This window comes from Polistes fuscatus, unplaced genomic scaffold (assembly GCF_010416935.1).
Source record: "Polistes fuscatus isolate 324 unplaced genomic scaffold, CU_Pfus_HIC Scaffold12, whole genome shotgun sequence".
NCBI classification, from domain to species: Eukaryota; Metazoa; Arthropoda; class Insecta; order Hymenoptera; family Vespidae; genus Polistes; species Polistes fuscatus.
The window spans coordinates 2,665,739-2,692,636 of NW_025113020.1; the positions used below are offsets into that span (position 1 = coordinate 2,665,739).

The 26,898-nt window shown below is 26.7% G+C and overlaps 1 protein-coding gene and 2 long non-coding RNA genes across 13 annotated transcripts in view; all 3 read left to right on the top strand.

The window, feature by feature from the left end:
* Window positions 1–677: 677 nt before the first annotated feature.
* Window positions 678–11,838, top strand: LOC122513402 (autophagy-related protein 13 homolog). 8 transcript variants are annotated; one of them, XM_043629732.1, is made up of 6 exons: window positions 678–1,078; window positions 1,332–1,512; window positions 4,370–4,718; window positions 8,168–8,351; window positions 9,941–10,259; window positions 10,336–11,838. In XM_043629732.1, the coding sequence occupies exons 2-6, from the start codon at window positions 1,360–1,362 to the stop codon at window positions 10,546–10,548; spliced, it is 1,218 nt and encodes a 405-aa protein (XP_043485667.1). In that variant the 5' UTR covers window positions 678–1,078; window positions 1,332–1,359; the 3' UTR covers window positions 10,549–11,838. The 8 variants fall into 8 exon arrangements, with proteins under 8 accessions (XP_043485667.1, XP_043485668.1, XP_043485672.1 ...); XM_043629733.1 differs by having other exon boundaries at window positions 678–990; XM_043629737.1 differs by having other exon boundaries at window positions 678–990; window positions 1,380–1,512.
* A 7,869-nt stretch (window positions 11,839–19,707) lies between these two features.
* The window catches only part of LOC122513238, a 44,962-nt gene continuing 37,771 nt past the window's right edge, over window positions 19,708–26,898 (top strand). Inside the window, exon 1 of the long non-coding RNA XR_006302706.1 lies at window positions 19,708–19,854. This is a non-coding gene — a long non-coding RNA (uncharacterized LOC122513238). The remainder of the gene's footprint in view (window positions 19,855–26,898) is intronic.
* Window positions 22,317–24,805, top strand: LOC122513237. 4 transcript variants are annotated; one of them, XR_006302704.1, is made up of 6 exons: window positions 22,317–22,982; window positions 23,086–23,364; window positions 23,445–23,886; window positions 23,942–24,032; window positions 24,154–24,280; window positions 24,372–24,805. It is a non-coding gene; the product is annotated as an uncharacterized LOC122513237 (long non-coding RNA). The 4 variants fall into 4 exon arrangements; XR_006302702.1 differs by having other exon boundaries at window positions 23,445–23,878; XR_006302703.1 differs by having other exon boundaries at window positions 23,445–24,032; window positions 24,154–24,287.

A 26,898-nucleotide genomic window follows, 5' to 3' on the forward strand; every position in this document is an offset into this window, starting at 1 on the left:
TTTCCTATCTACATGCTATTTCATGATTCTAAGCAATACAGATTTTTTAACTTAATTAAACTGCAATGGAACTATAAATATTAAGGAATTCGTAATCGTTCTATTTATGTAAAGTATTATAATAATATTTTAATACGATTCATCCTGGAATAATGTGTCATTAAAAAAACGTTTGTTGGGTAATCGCCAATGAAAGAAAAAAAATATGAGCATCGCAATGACGCACGTGGTACGCTTATGTAATCAAAAATTCTGGTATACCATTTAAGAATTTTTCCTCTTATTTTATATATATAATTTTACTGTCAACAGTAAATTATAATAAAATTATTCAAATTAATCGTTCATCAAGCGATACTATATATAATAAATTAGGAATAATGAAACGATAAATAAGTTATTTAAGAAATAATTGTAACTGTCAAAATTCGCGGTTACTTTAGTTAATAGAAATATCCTGTAGAGAGCGCTGAGTTCCACGGCTGCAACCAATAAACTGGAGCAATGTTGTTGGTCGCTTGCTACGTGTCAAGTTATTCGATAATATAACCTAACTGATTTCTGATTGGCTATTACCTGTGTCTCTCTTTATTTTCATAGAAATAACTAATGAAAAAAATATATTTTTCATGGAAATCAAGTTTGTTATTAGAAAATATCTTACAGTAGATTTTCAATCAAATAAAAAATATACTTAGTGGTTTAATCGTATCATCAAGTTACTTCTAGTATAATCGGATAGTAAATTTCATTGAGGTTTTTAGTACATGTCATTATTGGAAATATTCATTTGATGCAAATAAATTAAAATAATTACACAGTTATAATTAATTCGGCTAAGATATAGTGAATAGTTTTATTTCATTTAACGAAATTTACGTACACGTTGTCGCGTTAAGTCAACTTTACCAAGCAATGTGATCGATCAACGGTCAGGGTGAACAAAATATCTGTGAAGATAAATTGTAGAAATATTTAAAAACTAAAGAGGTTAATAATAGTGATGTTCGACGTAAATCTAAATATTATTTTTATTACGTGAATAATTTGTAGTGTAAATCATAGCAATTTAGGAAACGTTAGTGAAATGTGATTTCAATATTGTTAATAAATCATTATTAAAAAAAAAACTAATTACCGATTAAAGCATTTCAGTTTTTTTCTTTTCTTGTTCAATACAATATAAAAATATAGAATATAAAATAACGAAAGAAAATGATCAACTAGAAGTTTTTTGATAAACGGTGGTGATAACATGAATTACTACCTTCGTATGTACCAAATGATGATTGCAAAAAGGTTTTTCTGTTTCATTATTTTTAATTTTCTAGAAATACGTATGGACAGTTTAACATTAACATGTCAACATTAAAATTAAGTATGCAGGATAAGAAAGACTTGGATAAGTTTATCAAATTTCTGGCGTTAAAAGCTGCTCAAATCATCGTACAATCTAGGTCTGGAGAAAAAGTGTGTACAAAATGTAAACCAAATTCAAAGGGAACCGATTGGGTAAGTTCTTATAATCCATATTCACATTCGGTTTATTATATTTTCATTATCTTTTAATTTAATGTATATTTGTACACGAGCTATTTATTTGCCAAGTCCATCAACTCCGCTAAACAAAAAAGTATAAAAAAAAATTAATAAAGTAATATACATTGTTATATAATTTTGTATCGAACTACTATCAAGATTGTTTTTGTTTAATGTAATTAAATTAATTGTTTATTTTAAATATGAAAAGTTGAATTAATCGTTTTGGCTTGTGAATAGCTTGCATATGGTTCTACGTGCAAGATTTGTTTAAATCATCCGGATCTTTTTTTAAGAACTCTTTGCGATCATAATTGTTTTTAGTATGAGTATTTAAATTCTTATTTTCTTTTTTATTACATTCTCTTTATATTTTAATTGCGATACACTTAAACGTATAGTCATCCAACATTGTACGTTCATTGTGTGTTCTACTCGTAACTATAGTCAACCATATATATTTGGCATAAGGTTATAATTTTTTAAATCTAAATTGCAAAACTTTGCAATTAAATTTATGTTTACGTTGTAACTGACCTATACAATAGTACATTATTTGCAATGCAAGTATCTGTACAGTGGAAGAGTACTTGCGAACAACATAGCTGTGTCGAAAAGGTTAAACCAGAAATGGCCAACCTTTTACATACCATGTGTTATTTATTTGAACATAAGAATTCAGATGCGTAATACAACTCAAGAAATTTTTCTATCTTCTTACGTTCATAATTGGAGTTGGAAAACAGTAATAGGGATTGGATCTGCTTCGCTTAAGGGAAAAATAGGGATAATTCAATTATGCAATTAAATTAATTAATGTATACCAGAAAATATGAAGATGAATTTAGTTACAGCGTTTACTTGTGCCATTTGAAATTATGCATTATAGTTTGGCCACTTCTGATTAAACCATATGAATCTATTTTCTAGAATTTTTTTTGGTCATAATTTTGTTTAGTATGATTGCCTGCATTCCCATTTTTTCATTGCCATTTCTTTATCTTTTAATTGAACTAGCACTTATATACAAGGTATTTTATAAAAGCATGTTAATATTTCAGAGAGTATATTTATACACTAAAATAATTTTTTAAAATATCATATGAACATATATGGCCGATATATTTTAGTTTTTGAGTTACGAATGATTAATATTAAATCTACTACGCGTAGTCAAATAACTGCGTTCTGTAATTTGTAAAAATCTGGTGAAGACGCATCAAATGTACATTATTCATATCTAAATAAAAGAAAATATATTGTTCACTATACGATTGGTTAAAATCTCATTCTATATTAAGATATATATTTTTTGGAAGTAATAATTTGACCACTCACGGTAAGAATAAATATACATGAAGAATCAGTAGGCTTAGTGTTAAAGAAAATGTTCGAAATGGCCATTTCCTATCTCAAAACAAGCTACAAGTTATTTAAAAAATGTTTACGGAAAAAATCTTTAACAAATGTTGTTCATCCTTTACAATAATGTTAGTAGTTATTAATTATAGAAAATTAAAGAAAGGGAACACATAATTTTTAAAATACTAATTTTTATTGTTTTGTTTGTAAATAATAATTTGTATGTATGATAAAATTTGTTTTTTTACCCATAATTATTATTGATGAAAAAAATTTAATTTTGTTTACTCCTAACAGTTATCAGTGACTTTATTTAGTGTAAATAACTTAGGTCATTCTTGATAATTATTAATAAAAAAGTTATATTTTAATTGCTCATAATTACTATAAATGACTCGGAATCCTATTTTCAACACACATATTAGTTATCGATTAAACGAATTTATTTCGGTAACTCTTAATAACTATTGATGGCGGAAACTGTATTTCGCGGTTGACTAGAATAGTGTAGTATTATATTATTTTGTATTTGACTGCAATGATTTTGTTTTGTTGAAGATTATCGTAAATGATTTGCATTGGAATTTATATCTAGAAAAATTAAAACATTTAACGTTTCTTAAATTGAATGGTATTTCATCGTTCTGAATAAAGGAAGTACAGTCAAAACAATACATTTGTCATCAATAACTGTTATAAGTGCTCGAAATAAAGTTCTTTATTAATAACTTTTATGAATAATTGAAAATAAATTTTCCTCAACGATAACCATTATGAATGATGTAAACAAAATTCCTTTTATCGATAACTATTATAAGCAACTAAAAATACATTTCCCTCATTGATAATTGTTACGAAATAGAATCTTGCTTATTGATAACCGTTAGTAGCGATCAAAACATATTTTCCCCATTGATAATTATTATGGCCAATTGAAATAAATTTCTCTTATCAATAATGAATATTGATAATGAACAATTTTGTTTGATCATTTGTTAGAAATCATTTCAATCGAAAAAATCATTATTATACTACAACTTTTTTTTCATTTTAATTATAACAATTACGGTTCTTGGTTTTAATCCATTCATAGGATCCAATCCATTCATATTTAGAATATTTTTTTGAATCATCCATAATTCGAATATTAAAGTATATCGGATATATGTTTATATGACATGTTTTACTTGTTTTGATAAAAACAAGTTTAAATATACACTTTATTTAAATTGTATATTTGTAAAGTGTATATATAAATATTAATTATTATTTTTTAATAAATATTGATTTAACTTTAAAATGCAATAATAAACTAGATGCGTATATTAACTAATCGTATACGTTGTTAATTCACATTGAATACTACGTGCGTCATTCATTCGCAAATAGCTAAATAACTACATGCTTTTTATTATAATTTTTTGATATAAATAATATATTTATATGATAATGGTTTTCAATTTTATAGTTCAATTTAGCAGTTCAAGATTTACCGGATGCCTTAGCAGATGCTAAGAGAGCACTAAACAGTGATATAGCAAGTTCTACGATACCACTCTGTATAGAAATATCTTTAAGAACTGTAGAAGGTGATACAATGGTTTTGGAAACATGGTGTTTAGGTGTTCTACCAGAACACAGTGATCCTACAGTAAGAGTAACATATACAGTCTACAACAGGATGGGTATTTTACTTAAATCATTACTCTCTGTCTCGAGGGTTACTCCAGCTTATAAATTAAGTCGCAGACAAGGACCAGATTCTTATGTTATTTGTTACAATATTTATATGGGGGAACCTCAACTACATACTTTAGGTATTTATATTCATACATGTACACTTAACTTTTCTTTTACATATCTTTTTATATGGTTTTGAAATAACGCGATTCGAGAAGAAAAAATTATCTTTTTTATTTCATTTCATTTTATTTTATTTATTTATTTATTTGCTATATATTTTAATTAGAATTATTATCAAGTAACGAAGAATAATTGCTAAATGTTACTTCTATTATTTTTTATTTTAAGTTTTTTTATTCTTTCTTTTTATTATACATACACGTTACTTATTGTATTTTAAATTAGTAATTAAAATATTTATGAATCTGATTTTACTGTTAAATGTACGTATTGTATGCAAATATGTCTGCAGGGTGAATCAGTTAAGACTGATCACTCGAATAATTTCTACAATATTAGTAAAAGGAAAAAATGTTTGAAGTAATAGTTGTTTATTATTAAAGGATTCATATTCATATTATGGGGACCATTCATATTATGGAGAATATTTTCTCTCGGGTGGAAGTATATGAAAGATTTAGAGGTCGTCATCATTTTGTATATTTTTGTTAAATAATTCATCTCTTACAATTGTAGCATTTTTCAAGACAAATTTAATGATCATCTATATTTTAAGATTGTAGACATTAAAAAGTAGGAAAATTACAATTTATTATAATATTGTATAAATAAAACGAATCAATATATTTCTTAAATAGAATATTAATGGTCTTATTATTAAGTTCTTCTCGTTACGTAACTCGTTCCTTGATAATGAAGAACTTTTATTTGAAAAATTGTTTCCTATCGCTAACATTGTAGAAATTATTCAGATAACTGGTTTGATTATTTCTGTATATATATCTCAAAACTTATATTGTTAAGTTTTAATTACTTTTTTTTATACAGTTTCTTTTTACATTAGTACAATGTTAAAAAAGAATTAAGCAGATACAGGGTGTATCTCAAAGTATACCGGCTAAACTGTAAGAGTATATTTTACAAGTGGAAATAAGAAAAAATAATGTTATTTGAAATTTGATTAAAAACGCTTTATTACAAAATTAAAAACAAATAAAATTGAAATAGGTAACAGTAGATTTCCTAAATTAATAGTACCATATCACTCTGTATTTATTAATAACTATTTCCAATTATACAATTTGTGTTCATTTCAACCTAGCAGTGAATATCATATTGTTCGTTTAGCCTTGGGATATCAACGACACTCTGAAAGAATCTTAAACTTTGTTAATAATATTCCTACATAAAAGATTTGACGTGCTTCATCTTAACTATAGATATTATGAAACACGAATTGAAGATGGTTGTAAGCCAAAACAAAGACTAGCTTATTATTATTCAGCTGTTCAAGAATTATTTCCGACATAGAACCAGAAACAAATCGAATTTTATAATTGGTATGTGAATGCAGTAGAAAGGGACAATTTTTTTTTTAATCAAGGATATTATGAATTAACGAAATGACTTTTACAAGACAGAGCATATTCAATTCTCATAATAGTCATGTATCGGTCCACAATAATCCATATTCAACTCGATAAAACTTTCAACATGAATTTCGATTTGATATTTGTATATATATGTTTAATGACCTGCTTATTGGTCAATTAAAAAATTATATTGATTCAATTATATATATAACTTATTACATTATATAATTTATTTTTAATTTCATTTGTTTATAATTCTGTAAAAAAGCGTTTCTAACTGAACTTCAAATACAGTATTCCCTCCATTTATGTGGTTTCCGTTTACGCGGATTTGTTTTAAGAATGTTTAAGAGGTATGTCAAAATGTTACTAAGAGAATGTTTTTTATTTAATATTTAAGTCAAAAATAAATATTTGCTAATTGATCCACTGTGTCGTTTAAAAGTTATTGCAATTTAAAATAATTGTTATTTTGCATGTGGGGTCTTTTGGCGATTCACAGAGAACAAGTTAAACAGATAAATAATATAAGATCAAAAGTTATCAAGTGTCCCAAATTTGTATTTTATATAATTTGAACATTTTTCAATCGATTTTGCATAGTTTTACTGACATTCACTAAACAGTTATTGAGAAAAAAATTATAAACAATCCGAAAAGCACAAGTTTTTATTCGGTAAATTAATTAGTGTATAACAAATGCTGTAATACTGCACTCATAATCAGTTGGGAGCTAAAAATGTGACTATAGTTTTGTAGTTTTGTTTTTTCTATTTATCAGAACGTCGAATAATTAATATTTAATATTATTAATAATTAATATTTAAACATTATTAATACTTTGATATTCAGAATAGATAAAAATTTACATGAAAATTATTTTTACCGTTAAGTTAGAATCAGCGCATATTCACTGTTAAAAGTTATTTAAAATTATTTTCACATTATTTATCATTTCTTATTAAATTCAACATTATTGGTAATATAGCCTTTCTTTTTCTTTTTTAATTATACATTTTTTTCTAGCTTGACATAATTAATTTATTTCATAATATACCGTAAAACGTAGATATTCGTAAATTTTAAATCTTCAGCACTTTTACCTTGGATTGTACCTCTCAAACGTAACATGTTTCAGCTATCAGAGCTCAGATGTCACCACGATGCATTATGTGAAAACAAATTCCGGGATTCCCCAATTTAATGTAATTCATAACTATGTTAAATTATCTGCAATTGTATAATGAACATTTATTTAGTTAGATAAAAAAATTTGTAAGATCAATAAATAATATCATCAACAAGGGATACTATTAATAAAATTATTAAAAAAAAGATGAGAAAATTAATAACATTGCTTGATTGTATAAATTGAATGAATCACACAATTCACACGATTAAAAAAATGCTGACTTTTCATAGTTTTATTTACACACAGTTTTCGTGGAACAGATTATAATTTAACACATTGCAGACGAATGACGATATATCTCATCCTGCACATGTATCGTAAGCGACCTTTGACGAGATATATCTCTCATCTTTCATATATTATTAAATTAAATATTTTACTTGACAATGATTGTTAATTACTTACAAATTTTAACTAATTTAAAAACATTTGATACAAAAAAAATACCTGGTCCCTGGATACGATTAGCAAGAAAATGTCTCTTCCTTAATATATTAAATGAAGGGATTACTGTAACTGTTTTTTCTTATTTCCGCTTATAAAATATACTACTGCAGTTTGCAGATAAATTCTGGGGCATCCTGTATATTAATATATACTCACTATACAGAGTGAGTCACAGTTTTTTTTTGTTAAGTGTAGTTGCTTCCGAGATTTAAAAGTCAAGTTTGTTTTTTTAAATACAATGCTATGTTTTGGTACTTATTTTATGATAACGACTGTTGAGCCGAATCCAATGATTTTCGGAGCTATCTAGCAAAAAGTTAGTGACTCATCCTGTATAACGTTTGTTCAAATAAATTCATGTATTTATACTAGTCAATTATTTTTACTCTAGGTGACAACTACAAGCATGTACGAGTAGGACAACTCTGTACTCCTGTTGGTACCATTCATTTATCAGTATTGTACAGGACTAAAATGACAATTTCTCCAACTCATACAGGACGAGATTCGATTATGCTCAAGAGTGATCATTTTCATTCAGATTTAAGTCCACGTCATGCCCGTTATCAGCAAAAGTATGATATAAATTATTATTTATATGTATTTTAAATTAGATATACTGGGTGATAGAAAAAGGGTCTAATATTTAAAGAGATTATAGTACTTATCAAAAGGAGTAAAAAATATCTAACATGGATCTTATAAAATCAACCTTTTTAATCTAAATTAATTTTCATTATTTATGAACATTCGATATCGTAAACGAGTCATTTGGCAACATATTAAATGTACACAGAGAAATTTGCTACGTTAACTGGTCGTTATAGTTATTTCAGGAATTAACGGATTTCACGCTTTAACGGTAACATATACAATACCGGCCATATATTACTTACGGACACTTAAAAAATTTATATTTTTATTAACAAATTACAAAAATAGATACAATTATACGATAGTCACTTGCATATATAGTAAGTGTAAACACTATTGCATACAGTAGTCACAAAACTTTGACTTACTTTCTAATATTAACAAGAAAAAAAATTGTTTAAGTTCTGGTGGTAATATTTTAAACAGCCACATACTTAAGGACACATAAATAATTTTCATATTTTACAATATTTATTTAATTTGTAAATTTTTATACGTTAATATGTAATTGGTAAACCTTCCTGTTTTATAACGTCACTACATTTTTGTGGCATAGATTGTATTAACTGAATGCATCTTTCTTTTGATATGGATTTCCAACCATCTTGGATAACAGTGTATAATTCTTCTAAGTTTTTTGGTTTTTGTTGTTTTACGAATTTGTCAACATCGGTCCATAACATTTTGATCGGATTTAAATCCGAAGACTGTGATGGCCATTTCATTTTTTTAATATTTTGATTTTTTATAAATCGTTTTACTTTGCGAGCGATGTGTATCGAATCATTATTAGCCTGATAAATCCAATCATTTGTCATTTGATTGCTAGCATATGGGAGTAACAAATTTTTAAGTATCTTCAAATATATATGACGGCTCATGGTTTCTTCTATGCGATATATGGGACTGGTTCCATTAATACTCATTGCACCCCAAACAAGGATAAAATCTTCACCATCTTTGACTGTGGATTTCGTACAAATATTTTTAGATTCTTCCTCTACGCAGTGTCCCATATAAGTTTCTTCATCAGAATACAATCGATTAAACTTCGACTTGTCCGTAAAAATTACTTTAGACCATTGTTCTGACGTCCAATGAACATGTTCTTTGGCAAATGCAATTCTCTCTTTACGATTTTTTTCCGAGATGTATGGTTTTTTCCGTGCCGCTTGATCCATTGAATCAAATTCATTTAAACGACGACCTATCGTTCGAACACTTACTTTTTTTTTTTATTCAAATTAAAATTAATTTCCGAATAAATAGCTACTGTAGTTTTAAATTTGCCGATAAGATAATATTTTCTACTTTTTAAATATAAAATTAACAATGTGATTTATAATACGTCTAAATACGAAAACTACTCAATCGAAATTGATAGAATGATTCATATCCCGGATATATATACACGATATTAGATGTATATATGTATATGTTATATATGTATATGATTCTATATATGTGCATGTGTATATATATAGATAACAATTTTATATATGTTTTTTAGCGAAGAAAAGTCTAAATCTTTGAGCGATACTTTAAAAATGGGAGCATTTGCCGCTAGTAATCCACCTTTGGTTAAAGAAGGAGATTTAGTAATACCAGATGTACCATTTAGTTCTTTGTTAACTCCTCAACAAACATCACCACCACCTGGTCCTCTCGCTGATACAATGAATACAAAAAATGTAACAACAAGTGTACCAACAGATGGTAACAATGGTAACAATGAAAAATTGTCAAACGATAACGCTACATCGAAACCTAATTCTCAGAATGAATCTAGAAGAAGTAGTGCACATGATGATTTTATTATGGTAGATTTGGTAATTAAAATCTTTAATAAGTATTTTAATTTAAATTTTAAGTAAACTTAATGTTTCTTTAATAAATTTCTTTTAGAAAACACCTTTCGCTATTACTAATACCAAAAGCGATTTGGGAGCCTTTTATCGTGCATGTCAAAGTGCACCTCAGCTTCAAGCATTTATGGAGGAAAGAACATTGGCGGAACAAGTCGGAGATCTTACTAAACAATTGGAAACATTTGAAACAAATATGCAACATTACGAAGACATTTTATCTTCGTTATGTCAAACAGAAAACAATAACTAACTAAAAGATATTCAATGTATTTCGATACGTAAGAATATAATTTATCACACTATGCACTGATATTTATTAACATTGTTCTCATCAAGTAGTATACATCATTATTATTATTATTATTATTAGCAATGGATACCAATTTGCTTGGTGCTCGTTCAATAATTATTACTCGTCGATAAAAATTAGTAATTGCTTCAAAAATATGCTGCTTCTATTATATTTTTTCTTTTCATCAAATTGTGTAGACTTGATACAAGTAATCTTTTATAATACAAATTTTGATAAAATTTCAGTTAAAGCACCATAAATATTGTAACTTAAAGCATTCTAAAGTATATGCTACTGTTAAATGTTCTCTTGATTCTCATAAACATTTAAAAAATAATGTTGGATATTAAGCTTTGTTGGCTTAATGTAAGTAAGCATAATGTATGCATGTGTGTGTGTATGTATGTGGGTATGCTTGACACGCATATATTTATATATTTGCATATATAAATATACATCATACGTTAACCCTCTATTAAGTCATGTTATTTTACACAGATATACGCTTATATATTTTAATTTTATATTCTATATTACTTTATCATTAAAAAACAAAATTTATTGTTACTTAGTATTCAAAGTTTTTAATATTCTTTGAGTATATCTGTTCCTCGATTTAAACAGTATAACTTAAAATAATATTTAAAAAAAGAAAACTATTCATATATACAAAAATTTAATGCACATTTGCAAGGAAAGTAAAAATGTAAATTTGTTAATGCTTACAAAAATAGCCATATCTATTTTTAATAGATGGTCATTTATCTTAGCAATTATATATCCGTTAATTATTCTTCAATATAATTGTGACTTTTATAATATAAATAGTTCTAAATCTTTCGATACAGCTATGTCATTCGCGAGTATGCTTTCATTGTATAGGCTAGTATCAACATGAATTTACATTTTATCACGAAGCAGTTGAAAGATGGGATATTAGAATCTAATGCATTTTATTATATGAAGTTACTGGTAATACACCATAAACATCGAATTTTAGGTGACTGTAGTTACCAGAAGTATCGAACGAGTTAATGTAAAATAGATTAAAAATTAAAAAAAATTAATTTTTTCTATTTTTGTTGACTTAGTTTGATATCATTATTATTAACACATCTATGAGAAAATTGTTCTAATATTATTGGCAATTAAATGGCTCCAAACAAATTGTTTACGCAGATTCAAATAATGACTTGGATTAATCGAGTTCAACTTTTACGATATGCTCAACATAAGTTAATAATAAAAGAAGAAAAAAATGTACAATCGAATAAGAATTTGAGATTTGTAATATGCGATGAATTCGATAAAACAATTGAAAATCATTTTTACGCATATGGAACAAAAATGAATTTTCTAACTGTATAAAGTGTACTGTATATGAATCGAAAGATGAATTTATATATATATATATATATATTTGTTTTATATTAAATACGATATTATTATACTATAAGTTATAATAATAACTTTTATATATGTATTATATATATAATATTATTTTCTAAACATAACAAAATATTTGGTTGCAGAGGGTTAACTGCCGCTATCATCATATATATATATATATATATATATATATGTGTGCTCATAATTATAAAAGTGGTCTGTCAAAATTTAAAAGAAATGAGTTTATTAATTATTTCACACCACATTATTTTAAACTAAATTAATTCAATGTAATTTTCACGATATTGTCAAAAATGAACCACTAGATAGTGTTTGTTATTACCATATTATATAGAATTCATTAAGTGTTAAAATGTAATCCTTTAAATATCTTGAAACAAAAGATATACAACTTAGACCATTTTCATAATTATGAGCACATATATGAGCAAATGGGAATATTATTATAGTTTATTATTAATAATTGTTAATTAGTATAATTGAAAAAATTATCGTTATTATTGTTTATCATTAATAATTGTTAATTAATATAATTGAAAGATTAGCAATTATTTATTGTCTGTATATATTGTAAATTATTATTTAGTACGATTATGACTTTTATTAAATAAAAAAGTTACGTTACCTTATGCTTATAATATTTACACCTATGAAGTAATTTATATTTATACCTGAAAATATGTTAATAAGTTAATTAGAAAAAGTAATTTCTACGGTAAATGGTGGCAGTGTTGTATTCTCAAGTACAACACGTGGTTTTAAACCTATACAATATTTATAAATATTCAAATGCTAATATTCCTATGTTCAGTTTAACGTGATAGTATTACGATTAGTTAAATATGTTTGAATTCAATCAGTTTTACAAACGTCTGACAAAAAGTTGTACTTTCGAGCAATTATGTTATTTTATTTCTTTATAGAGAAAAACACGGTTGAAAGGATAAAAAAATAATTGTAGATGTGCATAATGAAAATATAGTTAATGTACGAACGGTTCAAAAATGTTATTAAAAGTTTTGTGATCAAGATTTTAAGTTAGTGAATGACAAACGTTCTCGTATGCTAATTATTTTAATTATCAAAATTAAACAAATGTTAATTGAATATAACATATATTAAATAAAAAGGTAAATTGTATTAAAAATATCAAAGTATTAAACAATTTACATCAGATAGGAATAATTTCTGGGTATGATGTTTGGAGATTGCAAATAATTTAATATTATATCTCATTTTTCATATTTAAAATAAATTTCGTCAACACTAACTGTCCTGTGACGGCAGTTGGTGTCATCTATAAAACAATTGGGTTACGCACTGATGATACCATTTTTATATTTTTCGAATGACAATAAATTATTTTTTCTAGCTTATCATTCTACTGAAAGATCAGAATTTTGTAAATAATAAAAATCTTTTTAATTTACTTTGTTTAAAACATTTCTATATACATTTGCTTAAGACCAAATCTATTTCTATTGTAGACAATGAAAATATCTAATCCATGCTTACTGCTATTATAATCTTTACATAAATACACTAATTAAATTCTCTTTTTATTCAGCAAGGTAAAATAATAACAATATTTTTTCGAAGAATAATTAACAATTACAGTTTTTATTTAACCAAATATGTACAGTCAATAATAAATTTTTGTTCATTTTCCTTTTAATAAAGTACATCAAACCAAATAAGAGTCAAGAACTGAAACTTTGAGCTTTTGTAATAACATTATGTGGATTTTCTTTTCTATAAAATACAATAAAACTAGATTTTCTCTTCGTTTATATATCCCAACTAATTTGTGATCAAAACGGACGTAAGTAGTTTAATAAAGCTTATTAATTACAATTTCCACTAATTATGAAAACCTTTAGTGATCGTATAGGTTTTTGTATTATTGTAACATTCCTCGATTAACTAAGAATATTTAAAAAATTAATTGTTTCAAAACTACCAATATAAGAATGACTGAAAAAATTTTACTTTTCTGACTTGTATATCATTATTGTTTAGTTGTTTATTATTTATAATTAGTCAATCTGCATGTTTTTAAAAAACAATATCCATTCTTTATCCTCAAACGTTTGAGCTATGTTTATTGCTTTATCGAATGTTAGATTTTGGTTTTGTTTTATAATTTCACTGTGAGCTTGATTGTTTCTTAATCCTTTTATAAATCGTTCGAGTAACTTTTCTTTTGTATTAATTTTCCAATTGCTTTGATTAAGAAGTTTTTCTAAGGCTAATGCATAGTGTTTTACAGATTCACCATATATTTGATCTCGATGATCAAAACGAAATTTAAATGCTGATTCTCCGTAAAGACGAGAAAACATTTTTTCTAACACAGAAATAAGCAATTCGTATGATAAGCTAAAAGGATCATAAGGAGCAACTTGATTTTGAATCTTGACAAGAACAAATGGTTGAACCATATTTAATAAAAATTCAACTTTTTGATCATCTGTTACGTAAAGTAAATCAGCAATAAACTCGAAGTTATTAAGCCATTGAAGAAATTCCATCCATTTCGAATCAAACTTCCATAATAAATCAGAAGCTCTAGTTAATAAATTCTCTATTGTATTTATTTTGCTCATTATTTCCAAAACAAATAAAAGCTTTTTATTTCTTATAACAAGTAATTGGATAATTTGTCAAATGTTCGTTTGAAAGTCCTTTGTTTCACTGTCTCTAATGAACAATTTGTCCTTTTTGTAATGAATGTAGAAAACCTTTGTTTTCTTCAAGAATTTTAATAGTTAAAATAAATACTTATTTTATGGTTATCTATTAATGAAGGATTGTAGTGTCGTATAAAATATAAGTAATTATATTAACACTTTTATAATATTAATAATAATAGAATTAAAAAAATGTTAACTTATATCTTAACTATTTAACAGATGTTGATCAACTATCTACTTAAATTTAACTATTTAGTGATAGGAAAGGCAAGAGGTAAATAATTATTGTCTAATATATGTCCTTGATAAAGATATATATCAATTTAACTGAGAATAATAAATACTTTAACATTTCGAATTTGAATATATACCAACGTTAACTTCTTACTGCTTTGATTTTGTTTATTCTTCTCCTACTGTAAATGAAATAATATCACATTATTGTAACATCTTTTAAGAGAATAAAAATTATTCTAAACCAGTGTAGTTATTTCATCGATTATAAACAAAGAAGTTCTACTTGAAATATTACATTAGCCAAAGTTAAAAAGAATTGAAGTAAACAAAAAAGCTGTAATTCTATCCTTAAACAGTATACCTGTAAGATATCGAAAATGTTCAAAGATTTATTTTTGGATTATACACAATTAAAAAAATTATTATATATTATTACATATTATTATATATTAACAATTAAAATATATTTTTACGTAGTTGCTAGTAAGTAATGAGAGATAGGAAAAAGAGATAAATCGACACACCGAATGTCTGCTTTCATTTGTTTTTTCAGTATAAGATATCGGTGATAATTTTGTTCAGATAACTTTATTGTTAAAACTGTTGTTTCATTTTTTATTCAATTTAGTATCATTTGTTCAATATAGTATTATATGTGTGTGTGCGAGGCTGGCTTCAGTTGCGTGCCAGAAATAAAGAAAAGAATATATCAGGAAGTGAATATCAGAATTTTGAAATATTATTAGGGGAAATATGTATAAAACGTGATGTATTCATTGTGATTTTCATAAATTTTTTTAACGTATTAAAAATTTATGTTATTTATTAATATTATAAGGTCATTTTACACATATATTTTAGAATATATTTCAAAATTTTTTAAGATTTTCCTCGAAAAGTAGCGGAGATATCAGCTGCCGCGCATTGCAGGTCTCCACTTGACCGAGCAGTTTGTGTACATTCTGGAAACCGCAATTTTTATCAGAACTTAATCACACAAAGAATTTTCTTTTTTTATATGTGTCTCTTCCATATGAACTACACTTTCCTCAAAAAAATTGATTATTAGAATTTTTAGATGGGTGTGAACATAAAACATGATTTTTTGCCATTTTTTCGTATCTTTTTTTACAATAAAAAAATACATTAAACAAAGATACTGTTTAGAATTTTAGTTCAAATAGAGCGCATTTATATAGAGAAAAATCAAACCAAATTTCAAAATGATTAATTGAAAACTTTTTAAGCTAGAGTGAATATAAATTTTAAGACATACGAATTTTTTTTGTACACTAAATGTTTTCAATAATGAGATAAAAAAAAAGTGATAATTGTTATTGAGAACAATATTGTTATATATATTGTTATATATTATATAATAGGATTTTAAATAATTATATTTAATTGTTAGTGTATAAACACATGTATGTGCCTTCAGAAATGCATTTATACATATATTTTAAAAATTAGTCTTTTAAGGCGTTTAAATAGAAAAAAACTTCCAAGGTTTGTTGTTAAATCTAACGATTTAAAATACACGTGTACGCGTGAGAAGTCTGCATTCATAAAATGCAGTGTATGTCGAAAAAATTTATGTTTCGTGTGTCTGTACGACGAATATCTTCATTTTTAAGGAATTATTTTAACGCTCCTGCACAGTGACGACTTCAAGGGTAAAATTTAGCTGTAATGTAAGTAGAGTGCATTAGATTATTAAAATAATTGTTAATTAATCGATAGAAGTGTCTATTGTTGTATAAAAGCTCGCTGTATAGGATCTAAAATTAAGTTAAAAAAAGTCATTTAAAAACATAAAAGAAAAATATATCAACATTATTTTCTATTTAAAATACGTTAATAGGTAATGTAATATTTCAATCGATATATATCTGTTAAAACAAACTGAAATATAAGAAGAGTGTATTAGAGAATTAAAATAATCGATAGAAGTGTCTACTATTGTTTAAAAGCTCGGAATATATGATTTATGTACCGTCCCCTTCGAAATCCACCGTTGAACTGAGTCATTGTCCTCTATGAAAGTGGTTTTATTAAATGTTGTTTATATGACTTTCCGAATGTTGCGCATGTGTATAAAAGAAAATAATCTACTTAATAAAATTTTAGATTATAACGTTCTCATTTTATATTCTTTCATTATTTATGTAATTGTTTCAACAAAAATAAATTTGTTTCAACGTTTCTGCGCATTGATGTCTTAGAGGCTAAAATTTTCATCAAAAAGAATATCACATCGAAATTATTTAATATTTAAAGTATGTTAATAAGTACGTAATGTTTAAAACAATATATATGTGTTTAAATAATTTGAATTATAAGTAGAGTGCATTACAGTATTAAAATAATTATTAAATAATCGATAGAAGTGTCTATTATTGTCTAAAAACTCGGAATATATGTTCGGAGCACCGTCCTCTTCGAAATTCTCCTTCAAACTGGCACGTTGTCATCTATCAAAGTACTTTTATTAAATGTTGTTTATATGACTTTCCGAACGTTGCGCATGTGTAAAAAGAGAATAATGCATCTAATTAATAAAATTTAAGATTATAACGTTCTGATTTTATCATTTTTATCATTTTTATGTAATTATTTAACCGCTCCTGCGCAGTGATGAATTCGAGGGTAAAATACTAAAATCAGAACGTTATAATTTTAAATTTTGGTAATTAGGTGCGTTATTCCCTTTATACACATGCGCAACATTCGGAAAGTCATATAAACAATATTTAATAAAAGAATTTACATAGAGGATAAATGCCCAGTCTGAAGGAGAATTTCGAAGAGGACGGTGCCCCGAACATATATTCCGAGTTTTTAGACAATAATAGACACTTCTATCAAATAATTAACAATTATTTTAATACTCTAATGCACTCTCTTTATATTTCAGCTTGTTTTAACACATATGTACTGGTTTAAACATTACATTCTTATTGAATATTAAATAATTTCGATGTGACATTCTTTTCGATGAAATTTTTATCACCCGAAGTCTGGGTAGATAAAAAAGAGGATTTTTAAGCTTTTATGTACTTCTGTATTCTTTGCACATACAACACATCTTCGTTTTCGATTTTTGATCGGGTATATCGATAATTGTACATCGAAGGAAAATATTTGCGTGATATTGCCGATGATATTGATGATTCTTATGGTATTTTTTGTAATATTTCCTTGAACAACTGTAAGTGAAATTTCGTCATTGAGAATTATTTTTTTGTGGTGTGCTTATACAGACAAAAAACGTTTTACACGGAAATTTTATAAACATGTCGAATTTATCTATTGTATTTATTGAAGAATTATAGTCTATTATTTCGGTTTTGAAATAAGTACATTTTTTCTTGACTTTTGAGATACTTCTGCAAATTCTGCTGTATAGATAATAAAAAGCATATAAAATTTTTTTCTATCAGACCACTACATTGCCAATAGATTTTTAAATAAGTAAAACATTGCCTCTCTCTACTTTGTTCAATTTATCAGTAATTTTACAATTAAATATTTCGTTCCGTCTTCGTTGCACGGTGCCACAAGTGTTCGTAACATTTTCGTGAAGTAGGTTAAATAATGTGGGATTGGAATACTAGTTGTCCAGATAAACAATATAGCCTTTTTTTAGAAAATGTTGCATTACAATGTTCCCTAGCTTTCCAATATATTGGTATTCGATAGCTACAGTTAGAATCACAATAAATGATTATATCTTGTACATAACCTGTTTTGCAATTATAAAGAAGAAATGACTTTATTCCAAACCTAATTCTTTTCGAAAGAATACACTGTTTAAACGACAGAAACGACAGTTTCCTTGACTTCATTTATTGTGCAGAAACGATCAGTAGTGTGACCGACTTTATCCGTAAAATGCAACATTTTCAATAATGAAAAAGTAACGATCTCTGTTCATAATTTCACTGAAAATGTTAAAAAGTAAACTCATAAATTTTTCAAAATTATAAAATATCTTTTGAAATATCAACGTTGTAAATATGTGTTATTTAAAATAAAAAGATTTTCATAATTTGTATATGATATTTGCTGCTAAAGTAGATAATAGACCACTTGATATTATTTTATCTAATTTATTTAGTATTATATAATATTATATGTATTGTGGAATTCTACAAAGATGAAAAATAAAATTTTCAATAAAAAAAAAATTGAAATTAAAATAAAATGTTTTTTCTCAAGATTTTTAGCATTCGTTTATAAATAGCAGAACGTGAATGCACGTCAGTGGCAACCAGGAATAGAGTTTTAAATGTGAATTCACGTCAGTGGTCACGATTTGTTAATTTTATATCAAAAAAGTAAATCTAAAAGGGAAAATGTAAAGTATAAAATAAACTAAATACGTTTATATATGAAAATTAATAAATAATCTATTTCCAAAAAACAATAACCCTCGCAAATTTTTAAATAATCGAAATATGAAGTCATAATATATTCGAAATTTTTCGTAGTCGTATATCAAATGAGTAAATCTGAAAGATTTACTTTGTAAAGTAAGTGTAAATTTGTGTGAAGTGTAAAAAATAAATTTTACATATTTATCAAAATTAATAAATAATTTATTTCTAAAAACAATAACCATCGCGATATTTTAAACAACTGAAAATACAAAGTCATGAATTGTCCAATTTGTTAGTCGTATACCAACAGAGTAAATCTGAAAGAGAAAGTGTACAGTGTGTTATTTCTTTGATCCAACAGGTGGCAGCAGGGTCGGTCAATTTCAATGCTTAAAAGGGCTTGTGACGGAAGAGGGCATCGTTGGTAAGAGAGCCTTCACCGAGCAGTAAACAACATGGCTGGTTTACTTTCGTGTGCGGGTTATGTCGTCCCCGTCATTTCGTCGAAAAGTTTTACAATCATTGACCACTGATAGCAATTCTTGGTGAGTAAACATCTCATTACACGACTAACATTAATATTAAACATTAAACGCTTAACAAACTTAGACTAAAAATAAATTCCATAATACTTTTTCTTAACTTTTCATTAGAATCAGAATCCGTATGTTCGTATTTCTCAATCTCAAATAACACAGTATTACCATTCAATATTTTATATCATTAATTATCCCCTTAACAAATATTCACAACGAAAACCTCGTTCATAAATATATACGACATATTTAATGTTTCATTTGATATCTTTTGTTTATACAATTAAAAATTACGTTACAATTACTTTTCCTCGCTTGAAGATTTGTACACGTAACATCGTGACATTCCAACGTACTACAATCATTATGAATATTTTCTTACATCTCGATACTTTTCTTTGACAGCTGGAATACTTCATTCATATCTCAAATACGATATCAAAACTTGCGGAACTATGAGTAACTAGATTTACATTTAACCAAACAACATTCGTAAACATTCGAAACAACATCCGTACCGCCCAACGGTTATCCGTCAACGAGTTCTCCTACTTTCCTCACTCCACCTCCCCCTTCACCACCTTTTATTCTCCTTACCCCTTACTCCACCATTACTTTCCTCTCAAACACCGTTATCATTATTACCACTCCTTCGAAGTTGCTTTATTTTCTTTTCTAATTTCATTTTTTTTCTTTTCCGAGCAACAGATAGTTGTTTTTTTAGCGCAGAAATTGTTTGCGGACGTTGTCATCACCGCCCTTCCTTCTTCCCCCTTGCCTCTCCCTCTCCTCTCCTTCCTTTTTCCCGTTTCTTTTGGTTTGTTTTTCCCGTTCCTTTTTTCCTTTCCTTCTTTTTTTTTACTTCTTTGCAATCGTCGTCAATGCGAATACGAGTTTTACGTTAAGCATGTGTATATAACTCTGTAAACGAACTCTCTAGTTAAGAATCGGCGTGAACGTGGATGACTCGAGCGATCGGTGCGGAAGAAAAATGAACTAAAAACACGTTAGGGGATTATTGTACCCCCACCCCCACACCCACTTCTCTTGATTTGATCGTGGTGTGTACGTTTGTAAATAGGTGTAAACGTTGTGTGTGTGTGTGAGACACCTTCGTTCATCTCTCATACCTCCCCTCTCTCCCTCCTACTATTTCTTTCCCCTCACGTCTTTTAAAAGCGCGTAAATCGAAGAACCAGTTGACATCAGATAATGCATGATCGTTAAACTTTTTGTGAATAGCACGCAGCACGATCTTACTACTCGCATTATATAATATACAATAAAAATCATAATATGTTTTCTATTTTCTATTTATACAGAATTGAAAACTATGTTATTAGGAGCTGGGACGGGGAAAAGGGGGAGGGTAGAGAACGGTTAATTGGTTTTATATACAAAAAGAATTTATGTAAACGTGACTACCGTAGTTTCGTCTATAATTAGTACTTAATTGTATCTGAAGTTTCTTGCTGTAATTTTTTTTTCTTTTTTTTTTTAAAGAAAACGAGTCTTATACACGCATACTATATTATTATATTTTTTACTTTTTTATTTTTTTCAATGGTATTTTAACGATTGTGATTTATGTACGATCTATTTTGTTTTAATAACTTTTGTTTTAAAACAACAAAATGAAGGATGTATTAAAAATGAAATAATAAATGAAATAATATATTGATATTTTCAAAATATATTTATCTTATTGTTAATCCTAATGTTTATTTATTTCTAATGTATAAACTGATTTAGAGTTAGCTAAAAGATTAGATATCCTGGTATAGAAGGTTAATAATAATTGTTATTATAGTAATCAAATTTTGTTCGTGTTTAAAAAATAATGATGGTGTGTTGTTAAATTTACAGTATAATTTATATTCATTAAAATATTAGTTTTCAAAAGTTTTAATTTCTTTGATGTTTAGAAAGCAATTAAAATATATAAAATTGATAGTTTACTTATATAAATTGATAATTTATATCTAAAAAAAAAATTAGTTTTCAAAAATTTGATAATTAATTACATGGTTTATTTTAATTTAATTTTTATAACTTAATTTTTTTAATGTTTAGAAAACAATTATATATATATATATATATATATATATATATTTTTCTTTTTTGTTTTTTTTTATTAATAGAAGAAAATACAATTAATTCTCAACGAGAATTACAAGTAATTTATGCTGACCTAATACATTAACATGAATTGTAAATAAAAACATCATTACAATAATAAGTGTAAACATACACAACTCTATTAGAATACAAAATTATTAATTAGCCAAATCTTGTTTCTAGATCAGAAGGGTAGAATCTTTTTAGTCTACGTACTAAATTAGTACTTTCCAGTAAATTTTTGCTAACCGGTTTGGATGTTTGGTTAAGCGGAAGCTGTAGCGTTCACTAAAGTTTGCAATTTCTTCCTTTACTATAAAAATTCTTAAGTCCTTGCGAATTCTTCCGTTTGTTAAATATCATGGGACATCGCAGATGTTCCTCAAGGTTTTTGATTGAAATCTTTGAAGAATTTCAATATTTGAGTTATCAGCGGTTCCCCATAGTTGAATTCCATATTCCCATGTAGGCTTCAAAATTGCTTTGCGTATAAGAAGTTTGTTTTCCAGACTAATAAGCTTAGATGTTCTCCCAATAAGCCAATATATCTAAGCCAGCTATCTGATTCTCTCCTTTAAGTAGATTGTCTTGAATTGGATGTGTTGTCTCCATGTCAGTCTTTTATCCAATACCATACCTAAGTATTTGACCGAATCTTTGGTTGGTATAACTGCTCCATTTGTGGTAACAGGAGGACATGTGCGCTTACGCAACGTGAAGGCTATATGCGCTGATTTATTTTCATTAATGTTGATTCGCCACTTTTGGCATCATCTTTCTAGCACGTGCAGATGACGTTGGAGAATTTCAGTCTCATTTTGATTCTGTTCGATGCTAACAGAGTTGTTTCATCCGCAAATATAACCGTGGTTATCTCTCATCTGAGATGGCTAAATCTGCCGTGTAAATTGTTTATAATAATGGCCCTGGTACACTGTTTTGTGGGACACTGGATAAGATTGGAAAAGTTAGGATGAATTGGTTTAAATACTTCACTTGGATTATGTTGAAAGGATATGGTAGTGTTTTTTTGAGTTTATACAATAGTCCAGTATGCCATACTTTATCAAAAGTTTGTTTAATATCCAGAAATACTGCTTAACAGTATTTTTTCTGTTCAAGATTTTGAGATATATGACGAATTACACGATGAATTTACTCAATGGTGAAATGACGTTTTCCGAAACCCAAATTGATGCTCAGGGAATGTTGGGGTATCTAGTGTTTCGAAGGGACGATTAATTAACATTTTTTGTTCAAATAATTTCAACAATGTAGATAAGATTGATTGATCGATATGACGTAACTTCATGTGCTGATTTTTCTGGCTTATGAATGAGGGTTATTACAGCTACTTTCTAGAAAGTTGGATAGTAACCTAAAATGGTGTTGAACATTGAAGTAATTAACGCGATCCCTTTCTTTGGCAGTTCTTTGATTATTTTCCCGTTAATTAAATCCTAACCTGGATTCTTTTTTAGATTTACGTTTGTAGCGATTGTTAATTTGATCTCCATCGTAGTAAAGGGTTTAATTTGTTGAGACATTTGATATGGGGCGTTCAGGAAATTTGTGATTTCTTCTTCAAAGAGTGAAGTGGTGGGAAATGGTTTAAATACATCTGCTAGGTGTTTGGCAGAAAGATTTGATGTATCTTTTGATCTTCTGACCCATTCACTTAGTGGATGGTGGGATTTTTCACTGCAAGAGCTAAGTTCTTTAGAAATTTTTGGAGATCTTCATTTTTGAATTTAAAACTGAAAACCTGTTAGCAGTTGGAAATACTGTTTCTGGTCTTTTGTTCATAGGGATAGTTACATGTCTTGGAGAAGTTACCATTTGTCATGTTGGATTGAAATTTGATGTTGACATATCCTGATCAAGGATATATGAAGGCTAGAACGCGACTAATTATGTGATTTTGTAATATTGATATAATATATAATTTGTATAATTTATATCTAAACAATATTATTAGTTTCCAGAAATTTGATAATCAATTTGACGATTGATTATGACAGTTGGAAAGGAAATGAACAAAATACAGATATATGAGTATAATATGTCAGGTTAGTTCAAAAGTTCGTGCACATTTTTACGAAATTTGTAAATAGTGTAATGCACACGAATTTTTGGATTGTGTGTGTGTGCGACCTGATAATTTATATTTAGAAAAATATTATTTTCCAGAAATTTGATGATACATTTTATGATTAAAAAAAGATAGATGGAAAGAGGAATTGGAAAAAAAAAGAGTATGATATTTTAAAAGTTATATAAAAGTCCATTGTTAAGCACTCCTGCTTGTGGGTAAATCGTAAGTGGTCAGTTCTAATCTAATCAACGGAAACTGGGAAAAATATTTTAAAACATAAAAGAAATTAATCGTTCTTTCTTGGCACTTTCAGATATGAAAGGAATACGTCATCCTCGTAGCTTGAAAATTCTTAATCGGAAATTTGCAATGACCTGTACCATTTAAAAGGTTAACTTTTACAGAACAGCTCTCATGAAGCCAATACGTATCGTGTACAATAACGAAACACGCAATTTGTATATAGATAGATCAGTTACATGAACACAATTACAAATATACTTGTGTGCGTGTATGTTCCAATACTTTTTCTTCGAACGAGTACAAATCGATGTAACTCGATATTTCATTCCATTAAAAAATATTGCAGTTGAATAATAGATATCAATATATGACTAACTTCTTAATTAATTGACATTTAGTTGAGATTTTTTTGTTTTCTTTTTTTTATATAGTAAAGTAACGTTTTTAAACAATCATCAAAATTATTAACATTAGGTATTAATAAACTCGAAAATATGAATGAAATAAGATGATTATTACTATGAAGTAAAAATATATTTATTGCATTGTAAGATAGGTAATAGAAAATAATTTAAATTTTTTATTTGCAATTAGAGAATCTTTCGAAAAAATTATTCAAAATTATTTGTACACTTGATTGACGTTAGATTTATTAAAAAATAAATAATATTATGTATAACAATGAAAGAGAGGAATATATTTATGGAACCCAATTGGGAAATACAGTTTGGGATGAGATTTGATATATTAATAGTATACTTTAAGGGGTGTTACTCTATTATAAAAAATAAGCTAAATAACTAGCTAATTTTGTGAAAAAATCCTTCAAAGTTATGGTCTGTTCAAATTTTTGTAAGTTTGGTAATTTATCAAGTGTCTCAATTGGTAAGGTAGTAACGTACTTGTTACCGACCGAGTAATCAGGGTTCGATGCATTGGGTATTTTATTTTTGTAATTTTTCAAATGAATAATTTTCAAATAAATAAAAAATTTACAAATATTATCAATTTTAATATAAATACTTTCTTTTTATCTGTAAAATATATTATATTTTCTTTAACAATTAAATAATTGTATATACAACATTAATATTGATGAATAATAATCGTAATTATTTTTATCATTAAAAAATGAACATAAATGATATGAGTCATAAATAATCACGATATTTCAATAACTTGGAGTTATTACTAACATATATAGTATAAAAAAAGAAATCGATTAGTTTAAAAACCCAAAAAAAAAAAAGAAAAATTAGGTTGCATTAAGGAACAAAGTGCAATTACACTTGTGTGGGTGCATCGGTGAATCTAAATAAAAAATAAGAAAACAAGATGTTAGGACGTGTACTATGCCATATTATTTTTTCCTCTATAATTTCTTTTTCTATTTTTTACTTAAAATACAGTCATAACCCGTCCCAGTTTTTAGAATCATCCTGTATACTAATTGTACGTGTGTGTTTAGTATTATGATACCCGGAAGTATTTTGTTGTTGTGCCGTTTTAAGAAAATATTATTCTTTAACAACATTTTGATTGATCTGTGTATTTGATATTATATTTTTATTTGATATACATATATTGATATACAGGGTGATAATGCAATTTAATAATTCGATTTATTTTCATTTTGATTTTATTTAATAAAATAAATTAATAATAAAAAAAATTCAATTTGTTTAAACAGGCACGAATTTTTCCAACAACTTATGTTGTTTTAATTTTATTATTCCGAATTAAAATTTAGTTGAAGACAAAACTAACAATTGTTATAAATTATGCTTATAATAAAATATAAACAAATATTTATGGATAAAAAGTAACAATAGACGAGTAACAAGAAACGAGGAAACGAAAAACGATGAGATAAATACACGGAATTACACATGATGTCACATCGGACGATAATAAGTCACTCCAATGCCTATAGATGGTCGATAATACATATAGGGTGGTACATTTTAAATAAGATACTTAAATAACTCTATTTTCTTTCGATCGTATGAAAGAAGAAATGTTAGCAACAAAGTTACATTATATATTTTTAAATGCACATCTAATGGTGTATATTAATTTTACGTTCAAATGTAATCACATTTATACGTATATTATTACATTTATGAACGAATTATTGTAATAATATGTTAATGTATAAAAATAATCCCAAAAGTCATTTTATTTCCTTTCAAAAATCAATTAAAAACAAATAAATTATACTGTTTGTTTATTAATCGAATTACTATACTTTATTTTTCATTTCGAGATTTGAATTTTCAGTCACGGTGTTTTATACAAAGGTTACGTGGCCCACGATGGGTCGCCATTTCAAATATCTGTACTTAAAAAAATGTATAATTTTTCAGTTCGATAAACAATAAATAAAGAACACCCTATATATACTTTACATCGACCATTCATTCTTTTCTCCAAATTTTGTTGTAACCTCAAATATTATAAAAAAGATATGATATCTCATGCGAAAAAAATAGGTAGGGTTTTATTTTAAAAGAAATACCGATGACCTTGAAATCTCATAAAAAAATATAATCTTCGGACAAAATAATTTTCACCATCGGATACGTTCCTTGAAGTAT

Coding starts and splice junctions, on each gene's coding strand:
- LOC122513402 (XM_043629731.1), top strand. CDS start 1,256: ATGAATTACTACCTTCGTATGTACCAAATGATGATTGCAAAAAG. Junction 1,300..1,379: donor CAAATGATGATTGCAAAAAG/GTTTTTCTGTTT, acceptor ATTAAAATTAAG/TATGCAGGATAAGAAAGACT. Junction 10,260..10,335: donor ATTTTATTATGGTAGATTTG/GTAATTAAAATC, acceptor AATTTCTTTTAG/AAAACACCTTTCGCTATTAC.